Below are 12,243 nucleotides of genomic sequence, written 5' to 3'. Positions count from 1 at the left end.
TTCAAATTCATCTATTTGATTTTATGTGTGCAAATGCATATACTAAGTATCAAAAAATAGTAAAGAAGATAACACACAAACACCGATGGGAGGCGGAACTAGGGGTGTAGGACGGATATTTGACTTTAATATGTGATTTCATCACTATGTCCTACTCCAGACACATCTCCTACAAAGAAAATTTCTGCTATTAAATTTTTTAATTCTATTTTAGTCCTTTAAGATACAAAAGTTAAACACTTAGATGATTAGATCCCTTTTGTTATAAGCATTAGACAAAATAACCAAAGTATTTAATGTTTATAATTTGAATGACTATAATAGAACAAAAAAGGTTTGAACTAAATACCAATCTATCTAATATCTATAATTTAAAGAATTAAAATAAAATTATAAAACTTAAAAAAATCAAAGTAAATATAAAAAATAATTTAAAAAGACCAAAAATATAATTTATTTTATTTTATATTTATATTAATTATATTGAATAATTGATAAAAAAAAAGTTAACCTAAACACGACTTAATTATTGTAAAAGAAGAAAAGCATAAACCTCACTCTTATGACACCAACCCTAAACCTAAATCCTAAAATTCAATGTGTCATTCTCTCATTGAGTCTTTACATTTTAAATTAAAATCTTAAATAAATAAAATAAAACAAAAACATTTTGTAGAATATATTTAATTTAATATAAAAAATTATAAATTACATTAATGAGATTCGATATTAATTGAATCATTTGATAATTATTTATCAATTACATTTATTCTTTATTTTAATTTAAACTTGAAATTTACAAACACTGATTATATTTTAGAAGTTTGAATAATATTTTAATCTTTTCAATAATATAAATGTTGATAAAATTTCCAAGTTTAGTTAGAAAATAACAAAATAAAATTTAGAAATCAATAGAGGGAATTAACTAGCATTAAAGACAACAAATTAATGTTTTCAAATATGAATGATGCTGGTAGTTTTTGAAAGAATTAGTACTAATAAATTAGTTTAATGTGTGTGATGATTTATTTGTTGTCCTCACACAAGCTATATGTTGTGGTCGTAATGGACACAAGCTATATGTTGTGGTTGTAATTTACAGTAAATTATCTATATTTCATTTGAATATTATATTTTGTATTAAATGATAGGTATGTAGTTAACATCGTATTGATTATATTTTTAGATGTGCCCCTTTTTTAAACTTACATGTTATTTGGTAATTTTTTCGAACCTACTAAAATAATCTTTTATTTCAAATATGAATTTCTGTTGGTAAAAACTAATTTTACATCCAAATGAAAATCACATACTCCATCAAACCACTCAACTTTTATAGATATATTTTAAAATAAATATTATAAATAATAAAAATATGGTTGTTCGTTAAACTACGTTAGTAAAACTATTTTATACTATTACTATAGATTTATTAAGCTAATATTACTATAGTCAGCAGCAAAGAGGAAAAGTATAATTAACTTAGTACTTAGTCTACATTGAATAAACCAAAAAAAAAACTACATCAAACAAAATAGAAAATTATTTAAAGTTAAAATGAAACAAGGTGATATAAAAACTAGCCGGTCGGCAGAGCACAGATAATATCTGCTTGACTGTTCCAACACGGAAGAGGCACATTTTTTCACTACATTTCTATTGAAATAGAAAAACATTGCATTTTACTCAAAAAAAAGAAAATGAGAAATATTGTATTTTGTATTCTCTCCGAAGTTAAAGTGTAAGTAAAAAATAATTAAAAAATTGATTTATTTAAATTAAATTTTTAATTAAATATATCAATCATTCAACTACTATTTCTATTTAATAACTTCCAAATAAATTCGTTTTTAAAGGTTGCGTTCAGTTTTAGATTTTGTCTCATAGTGTTCATATGTTTTTTTGTCATGCTGATATACATTGTACTAAATGAACAAAATAATGTACGAACAGAAACATTTAAAAAGTAGTGTGAACAATAACATACACTTGATTTTAAACAATAGACATTTTTAGAATTTAATATTAAAAAATAAATTAATGATAAAAAGAAATATTTATAAACAATAATTAGCTTTATAGTCGTATATCTGGATTAAAAGAATTACGAAATTAGGTTTGATTAATTTAACTTATAAAAATTAAATTTGATTAAAATGAATTTCATCAAACATAATTTATATTTGGATAATTATTTTCGGAGATAATATACATGCACTGTTAATATAAAATTATTTTACACTTAGAAACCAATCACTATTTGCCAACAAATCAAATGAAACATAGAAAATAGAAGTTATACAATTGTTAAAATGTTGACAAATTGTGATTGGTTGGTTATTAGTGTAAATAACTTTACACTAGTCTTTATTCTCTTCTTTTCAAAAGTATGTTTGACAAACAGGCTCAACGCAACCATAAAGCAAACTTGTGATCTCTCAAAAAATATAATTTTTTATCAGAAAAAGGCCTCAAAATAAATTACAAAAAACTCTATTTTATTACAAATAAAATAAGAAAATATAAAAATCACCTATGTTAGTTTAGTGGTTGTACACGTGTACAATCAACTAATTTGTTGCAAGTTCAACTCTTAAGATAGTTGAAAATATGTAATAAAAAAAATTCAACTTTATTTTCATGTAAAAAGGCCTCAATTAAAAGTCTGCTTTAGAACTAAAAATGTGTGGGCCCTGCTTTGCAAATAGACCAACAGCACATCAAACATATAGTTAAATTCATTTACATGAAAAACGTACTTTCTTTTTCCAAATATCTAGTAGTTTATTATTTTTTCTAAAAAAATAGTATAAGATTCAATTGCTAGTTTTATAGAATTGAATTAGATCTAACCCTCATCCTAACTTCTAACATTAGTTTTTATAGAATTGAATTAGATTCGACCTGAATTGTAACTTCTAACATACTCAACACATTATACATGTGAATCATTATGGTCTATAAAAATAAGTGATGCTGTGTCGTGCTCGTGGCTTCTTACAAACTGAAGGTGAATGGCACACCTAATCATAAAGGGTGAGATTGAAACAGTAGGATTCTTAAATCCAAGTGGCATTAACATGCATAGACGAAGTTACTACAATTATGAGTTATGTTCAATTACAGATAAGAAAATATCAATGTCTCCATCCATCAACAGTTAATAATACATTTTGATACAGACTGCAAGTTTCTTCAGACTCCAAACAACTCAGGCTTCTGACTTAAGGACTTACTTCATGTATCTGTGAAGGAATTTCCTGTGGAAATCATTCCTGATGGTGTCGTTGATGAATCGCTTAGCTAGCTTGGTTTCACCACGGGCTTGATTTTTGAACACCACATCATCATCCCACCTAAGCCAAACACAAATTTAAAAAATGAGATCATGACAGCAGATCAATGGATTTTAGATCTCAACACTACTTTTGGTTGCCGAAGAAAAAAGAAAGTGAAAGGAATTAAAGTAAAAGTAAAGTAGGAGAAATAGAAAAAGAAACATTGTGACGACATAAATACCCCTGTAAGTGTAGGAATATTAAATTAATTGATTTATGTTATGATATATATATATATATCAAGGAAGCCATATGAGTAAGTATACTGAAGCAAATAAATGAAACCATGTAGGAGTTTGTTAGACATAGTTATACTTTAAATAACATTTGTTATTGATGTTAACTAGAGGCTCTTGGTGGGGTCTAGCAAAAAGTTTGTTCCCTTTTCTCCTTCATTTGAGGCTCCAAACGACGGAAAGTAGCACTTTCTCCTATCTCTTCCCTCACTTTATTTCCCCCCACTTTCTTTTAAACCAAACATGGTGTAAAAATTGAGTCACTTTAAACTTTAAAGTGGTCCACAGTGGACCATTTGCATATTAGTACTTCCAAAATATATTTTTTGCAACGTTCTTCACAAATCTTCATGGCCAACGCATCTGTCCTCAACAAGAATCATGAGCAGGCTACTGTCTTACTAGGTGTCACTAGTGACAACATATCCCACTCTGCCTCTCTTACATCCACCCTTCCCTGTTCAAATTCCAACAGCTTAATGTTGCTGAGAACATTAAAAAACCCAATCAAGTTGTCAACTTATAACAAAAATAATGAGTTCTTCATCATAATCACTCTCTCTGCAAATGCATTACCAGGCATCCTTTCAGAAACCTTCAATGTGACTACAAGTCACCAACTTCAGCCAGGCTTGGGTACAATTCAGCCTGAGTCAGGTCCATACTAAACTAGTTAGACCCAACATTCAATGTTGAGAAATTTTCCGGACCCATTATCTCAAAGAAGTCAGGATAGCGGCGAGTACTTCCCCGAAGTTTAAATCAACGAACAACCAAATCTGGTATACACAACATTTGCCCTTGGACAGCTGCTGCACAACTACCTTCTCCCACACTGAGCTAGTTATACTTTTTTTATTTTTCCATATAAAGTGACTCCTTCAATACTTAGAAGAGAAATCCCAAACTAATAAAGTTCACAGTAAAAGCAGTCATTTTGGTAAAGTAGGCAAGTTCAGTAAGTATCTAGATTCAAACCTTCTTTTCACATTGAAAGATGTCGGATTATTTAGCAACGGGTTTCCACGCATAAGCTCTGCCTCCTTTACTTTAAGATCTTCCTCTTGTTGTTGTCGTTCCTGCACAAAAACAATTTAAATTTTATAATTTTGCTCCTTTAAGTATTGAAGATTAGAATGGTGGATATACCAAACATGAGTGAATCTCGTATGGGTGAATGAACGTTGAACATGGGAGAAGAGAACTCTCACAGATTTCCCCTTTCAAAATAGGTATCTAATTTTCAAAATGAACCCTTTTGTCCTTCCTTTTCACCCCTATTTATCTAAATGACATCCCTACTAAATTCCTAACTGCTACCACTATTTCTAATTCATGTACATTCTAACTAGCTCCTCTAACTGCCCCCCTTACTTGAATCCTAAGTGAGGTGCTACAACCACAAGTTCAGTATCTCGTCTAGAAAGCTTCAATGGCACTATTTTTAGAAAAGCTAAGAAAAAATAATGTTACCTTGCGCAGCTTTTCCTCTGCCCTTTCCTTCTTAATTTGTTCAAGCTCTGCCAGCAAAGCTTCAGTGTCATCCTCATCGTCGTCGTCGTCATCACTGACAGAGATAGTAAATTAGTGTATACTACAATTAGCAAACACAGACAAGTAGGAACTTGTCTAATTCCAAGCGTTGATGGTAGAAATTTGAATTCAAATCAAATAACGAAGATTATCTAAATGCATCCAGAGCCATTTGGCTCACAAAAATCATCACACAAAGGGAGAAAGTATCAATAAAATATCCTCCCTGTCTGATAGTATGTCTATGTTATTACATTACGTAATAAGCATCAATAAAAAATTGACTTAGCCCAATTTCCAATAATAGCATGCATATTGATGCACATATGCTCATGTGTGTATGCTTGAATTGTTGTCTAAACAAAATAAAAAACCTTGATTGTTCTACAAATCCAAATTCATACATACAAATAAACAAGAACTTTAATTACACACACACATAGTTGTATTACCATGTCTTTGTATTGCTATAAATACTTGTGTACTTGCACATTAATTTCATTAAAGTTTGAATTCAATTATATGTATACATATCAAAGATACATTATATAAACAATTGATTCTATTTACATGAAGTTTATGCCAAATTACCGACCTTTCATCATCATCACTTTTGACGTCAACATCAGAATCATCTGCATCAACACTGCGTGCAACGATGTGATCGTCAATATCTCTTTTTGTTCCTGTTAAGATAAAGATCCATCAAATTAAAAGCCTGAATATAACACCTTTATGCTTCTTTACTTATCGTTTTTCCCTCCTTTTATTTTTGGGATGGTAATTGGAAGACCGTGTCATTGTGCAAAGCACTGAAATAGTTGAATTTATACTAAATAGTAGAAAGAATACCTTCCAAAAACAGATGGCTGCCCTTACCATGATCCCTGTCATCTGTCAGTGCATAGAATAGAATTAATAAAAAGCTTACATTTACAATTTGCAATAAAAATGAGATCTCATCTGACAGGAATGATCGAATTCAAATACTCCAAAAAAGAAATATGCAAATTATTAGACATCATTAGTTCTTAGTTCTTACCATTATAAAATTTATTTTTGGATGAGAAGTGCCTCCGTTCACGTTCGTCCAGTTCATCACGTAGGTTCCTTCGCTTTAATTCATCCTGTGTATCCTGCCCTTCTTTCCTAGAAAGGTATGAATGCAATTAATAGAGAGGAAAACAAAAGGAGCTCCATCAGCAAAACTGCATGCTAACATGATAACATGGAACATTGACAGCATGTAAAGTGCCGATGTGGCTTCTTAATTATTTATAACAAAAAAGTGGGATAGGAAAAGGGAATTGTAAATAAACCATTTCAAACATAAATCATGATGCAGATTAAATTTGAAGAGTACGGGTAGGCTATTAAAAACCAAATCACCATACAAAGTGATGAACATAAAAGCAATTCCTCACCCTTTGAAATTGAGAGGTGAAAACAAAAATGCTGATATTTAGTATCCAGTTACCAACTACGAGTTTTCAATAAGATGAATATATATCATTACAATAACTTCATGAATCAATTGAGTGACCTATTCTATATGACAATTCATCACTTATCATTATCAATAATATCAGTCCCAAAAATAAAAACAGATTACAAAGAGTAGATAAATTTCCATGACAAAACTAAGAAAGATGGATTTGATGTTGAGAATTATAAATATATCACTAGATTGCTAGAATGATAAATCCAGCAACTAACTTGTCAACAGAAACATCTGTAGCACCAACGCCTCTGATCAGAGGTGTGTCCTGGTGTCCGACATGTGATGGTGTCTAATACCTTAATTAGATTCAATTAATTCATTTATGTGATGGTGTCTTATAGCTTACTTACATTCAATTAATTTATTTTCTCAAATTATTATTGATATCAACGTGAGTGTCGTGACACCATCACATAGACAGAAACTACAGTAACTATGCCTTGGAACCCAATGAATTAGCATAATAAACACAAACCAATGAATACATGTAGCGATGATAATTTTGATTATCTCTAACAATATAAGCACAAACCTACCCGAATAAAATAACCGCGTGTGGTATAACGGAAATAATAACGTTCAATTTGCAAGGAAACCACGCTTGTATTGAAATCAAATGATAAAAAATGAAAAAGATTGGGGGAAAAAACCCTACCTTGGTTTGAGAGTGGTGTGCGATGCGATATCTCTTGAGGAGTACTTTTGAGAGGGACCGAAAATTCGAGTACCACCTTGTTCGTTGCCACCTTTAGCAGGTGCCCATGTTGGTCTAGCAGCGGTTGTCATCGGATCCTTTTTCTGTCACCGACTTCGGTTACCGGTAACAATATTTGGAGAAAGGGTTTCAGAGAGAGAAAAAGAAAGAAACGAGAAAGAGGAATGATTGAGTTTGAACAGATGAATATAAAAGAAACATGGGCTAACCTTATGGGCCTGGCTGTATTTAAACTCTGCGGGTTATTATTATTTTACCCATCCCCTTACATTTGGATTCATACCTCCACGTTAAACTCTTCTTTCATATTTAATTTCTATAAAATTTTAGACTTTTGTATTACATTTTTAAGTTGTATAAAATTATCCTGTAAATAGTTTTAGTATTTTTTAGAACATCAACATATATTTTAAATAATTTTTGTAGATAGTTTTATAATATTATACAAAGTTTTTTTAAAATGAATTTAAAATTCAACTTTTAATTATGTTTAGTTACTTTTATCTTGAGTTTATGACGTATTTATATTTAATTCATCTTAAATTTTTTTTTTTTATATTTTTGTAGGTGAACTTTTTATAATATTCTAATATGTTGACAAAAATTCATTTTTAAATTGAAGAAGCAAATAAAATGTTTTGTTTCAAGAGAGACCTACTAAAACTATTTACAAGATAATTTTAAAAAGACTAAAATATATGATTTTTTTTATAAGGACTACAAATAAAATTTTAAAATTTTATAAAAACTGTATTTTTGTACTATAGATATTTATATGAATGTATGCCATTTCCAATCTAAAAAAAAATATTACGATGACATTCCATAAAAATTCACTATATATATTTTTTTTCTTCAACATCTCCCACTTTTGTAAGCATTCGTAAACATAATAATAAACTAGAAGTGGAACAAAAAAAAAAGAGTGATCTCTCATTTGATATTAATATAAAATTGTTGTACATTGAATATTGAATATAGTGTAACAAGGAATTAGTAAGAGTTAACATCTTCAATTAATCTTAGCCATCTTAAAAAATTAATCGTTGCAGTTGCACACACAGACATCGTAATCTTATAAAAGAAAAATACACGCATCACTTCCTTATTAGTAGACCGATCTCTTATGCTCATATATAAAATAGAAAATTGATTTATCTAAAATAAATAGTCAGTAGAATGGACATATCAATTGTAGATATTGTAAACAATCATATTTGGTGCATATGCAAATAATATAAATGTAGATATTATAAACAATCAATTGTAGTGTAGTTCAGTGTATAAATAATAGGCTAAATTACATATGTGGTCCTTTAACTTAATTTCAAGTAACTTTTTAGTTATTTAATTTTTTTTTCTGAGCTGATCCTTTATTTTAATTTTAAGTGAAAATTTGATATTTTATATTTTAAAATTTCAACAATGCTATCTTTTTTTATACAAAAATTCAAAAAAATCATAAAATTTTTCAACCAAAATTCATAAAATTAATAATCATATTCGATATAATGCAAATTTTATCAAATCCATAACTCAAATATTCAAATACACTCATATTTTCATCTCCAACAACATCAAATTAAGAATGAAAATATAAGTTTATTTCAAGATTTAAGTTATGAATTTGATTAAATTTGTATTTTATTGAAGATGATAATGAATTTTATGCGTTTTGTTTGAAAAATTAGATGATTTTTTTGAATTTTTGTAAAAAAAAAGACAACATTGTTGACATTTTAAAACATAAAATATCAAATTGTTACTTAAAATTAAAATAAAGGACCAAGGAAAAAAAAATATAAAAGACTAAAACGTTACCTGAAATTAAATTAAGGAACCGTTGATATAATTTAGCCTATATAATATCATCAATTGATTAGCTATACATGTGTAAATAATATACAAATTTGTGCATAAAAATGTGTCTCACATGAGTCTAACATAAAAGTATACTAGGAAAAAAAAATCATATACAAATTTGAAGTATTTACTGTTGATGCGACTTGTAAAGAAGAAATAGAGTTTGATATACATAACACTCATCTCCTTCATCTTTACAAAACTATACAAGGTAGGACTTTTGCATAGAACCATGGAAATTAAAAACAGAAAGATTAAATAATAAATGTACAATGAACAAATGGTGATGGTCTTGGACTCAGCACATCACACAGTGGACGAGTTGGCTTGAGGCTGACGTCACTGGTAAGTACCGACGACAATGGTTTGGAAACAGTTACACGAGCACGAGTGGAAGAGACGAGGACAACATTACGAGATTAGAGCAAATCCAATCCACCACTTTCATTATCTGCATGGTAACTTTAGAATTAATTACAACAAATTTCTTTAAAAAAAATTATTATGATTATTATTACAGATTTCTCATCTCAGAAATTGGATCAAACAAAATTAAACGGATCAACAGCATCGAATTGGTCAATAAACTGAGATCCAACACAAATTCACCGTCAATACTACTTTCCTTTTTGTTATAACAAATTTATCCTCACACAAATCAAATTAAACAAGTAAATCACACAAATAATTAAAATGATCGAAATAGTAGTATCAAATCCAAACAGAAATCAAATCAAATCAAATATATACAACACATGAAAAAGGTAAAGATCAGATCCAAATTACAACAATAAACACCGAGTTCAACGATTATTGAAGAACGGTGAATTGAAATAAAGCAAAAAAGGAAAGAAAACAGAAACTGGAAGTAGTAATTAGTAGAACTAGAAATAAAGTGAGCGATAATCACGTAATCAATCAAAGTGCGAGCATTGAAAGAGCGTAAAACATTTCCTCCTGTTCATTTTCCAAGTCACGGTCTGATTGCGAAGATGTTGAATTCGAAGCTGTGACGGTGGTGTTAGTTGGGAAGATTAATCTTAAAGCACGTCCCATTCTAGCTACGTTGGAAGTTTGGGGTTCAGTATTGAAAGCTATTTGACCTAATCTGAAAAGAAACAATCTTGACTGGTAAAGTGCTTCGTCTCTGAAGAATCTGAAACCAATCAACAATTTGAGTAGCAATACTACGCTAGTTGAAAAACCAGCCGCTGCAGGCTTTGCTAGTTGTAAATGAAGTTTCATCAGAGTCACCATGTGTAGTACCATTTTTTGGACTCAATGTTTTCATCTACGTGGGATTCAATTAAAAGCTTAGGACTTATCCTTTTCTTTCAAACGCACTATAGTTTTTTAATATTACAACACTTGTAATAATTAATTATGTATTTTACTATTTTTTGTCGTCAGTGTAGCTTGGATGATTACAAAATTTAGAGAATTTTAATTATGTAACATGGAAGGCTCCCGGCTAGCGTGGCATCAGAGCCTTGTTCTAGAAGAGGGGGTGCATATGGTATGAATATGATAAAGAGAGTGAGTAAGGAAGGAACCACTTAATCATGGAAACAACCGAATCAAAGCAACTTATTACCATCACTTCTTCAATATATCTTCCCAAAACCTGTAAAAAGACCGATTCCCATAAAATAGAAAACCTTATCGAATATACTTATGTTCATGATGATGTACAAATTGCTGAAACTGTACCACCTTTTTAAAGTCCTTATAACATCTTTAAAAGACAAAGATCTTTCACCAGATGTATCAGAAACCTGATCACAACAAGCCGTCCTCACATGAAAGAATATGTACAATCTTCACGACTTGATCAGTGCAGCCTCAGAGCGACAAACCAAGAGCAGTATGTTGATTTATAGATTCCGCAGAATCTTATAAATCATTGAAAAAGTGAAGGATACACAACCTTGCACTTTGGAGCTGTTAGATTAATCATTTCTCTCCATGGAAGAAAAAATCTCTCTGTTTTCTGTAAGATAGCGTTGTTAGACTCTAGCTATTTTCACTATGAAAACGCATTCATCGGGACTGTCCTGACTTCACTACATCCAGGAAGCGTAGTCCTCACTATCTTCCCGAATTACAATGTAAGTCTTAATGACAGTACCTTGTCAACAAGGCTAAAGGTCCAAGTTCAGATCATCGGAACCGATCAGATTCCAGAAGCCTTGTCTGCAACTCTTCATCACCAAATAATCTATTGACTCCAAAATCATTTGATAGATTTACCACTCACAGGATGTTCTTCGGATTCGTTATTGGTAGTCACCAATAAAGAAGAAGAAACGCCCTCTATTGTCCATATCCCTAGAAAAATATCGAGAGAAGAATTAACACAGTTGATTCCTCTTGAATGGATCACAAACTATGAAAAGATGCAACAAGACAGAAGGCCGATCCAATCTCAAGAAGCAACTTTCAGGAGATCATCTGTTGACAAGACAGTCAAGACGATCTTCAAAAACCCAGACGAAGGAAGTAGTTCATCCTCTCAGATCTTCCAAACTCTGATGATTCAACCAGTGCTCGAGGAAGACTGGTGTCCTATCCATGCGATTACGACAGGTGGAAAACCCGTCTATGCAGATAAATTAGACGGACATTTCATTTGGGATGTAGATCCCACTAAGTGTGACCCATACTGTGACTGTTGGATGCATGATGATGAGATGGATGAATATATCATCTGCCCTAAGAGGAAAAATAAAGGTAGGTGTAAACCACCACCACCTCCACAAAGAAGGACTGATCCAGACAATGGTCCTTGGGTAGGAATTCGAAAAAGAGTTCGTCCCCTTCAGATTTACAAAGAAGCTCTTAAGATCCTTAGAGAAGAAAATCTTATTCCACCAGATGACCCTGACCTTATTTCATGGTCTCCCTCAGATCATTATAAACCTTTAGACCCTCAAAAAAATATCAATTCAATCTCTTGCTTCATGTACTCAACTTTTACACTAGAATATGACTAATAATTCCCTGCTCTAGAAAGGAAGGTAGACCCAATCACAAATAGGTCATCCAAACCTTTCA

The 12,243-nt window shown here is 30.7% G+C and overlaps 1 protein-coding gene across 1 annotated transcript; it reads right to left on the bottom strand.

Annotated features, from left to right (window-relative positions):
- Positions 1-3,059: 3,059 nt before the first annotated feature.
- Positions 3,060-7,494, bottom strand: LOC101507757 (uncharacterized). Its single transcript, XM_004508844.4, has 7 exons — positions 7,267-7,494; positions 6,153-6,259; positions 5,963-6,004; positions 5,706-5,796; positions 5,051-5,144; positions 4,556-4,656; positions 3,060-3,359 (listed from the first exon to the last, which is right to left on the bottom strand). The coding sequence occupies exons 1-7, from the start codon at positions 7,395-7,397 to the stop codon at positions 3,236-3,238; spliced, it is 690 nt and encodes a 229-aa protein (XP_004508901.1). The 5' UTR covers positions 7,398-7,494; the 3' UTR covers positions 3,060-3,235.
- Between the last annotated feature and the right edge of the window lie 4,749 nt (positions 7,495-12,243).

The sequence above is a fragment of the Cicer arietinum genome, chromosome 7 (assembly GCF_000331145.2).
Source record: "Cicer arietinum cultivar CDC Frontier isolate Library 1 chromosome 7, Cicar.CDCFrontier_v2.0, whole genome shotgun sequence".
NCBI classification, from domain to species: Eukaryota; Viridiplantae; Streptophyta; class Magnoliopsida; order Fabales; family Fabaceae; genus Cicer; species Cicer arietinum.
Note: the sequence above shows the minus strand (reverse complement) of the source record. Positions and strands in the feature narration are given on the sequence as shown.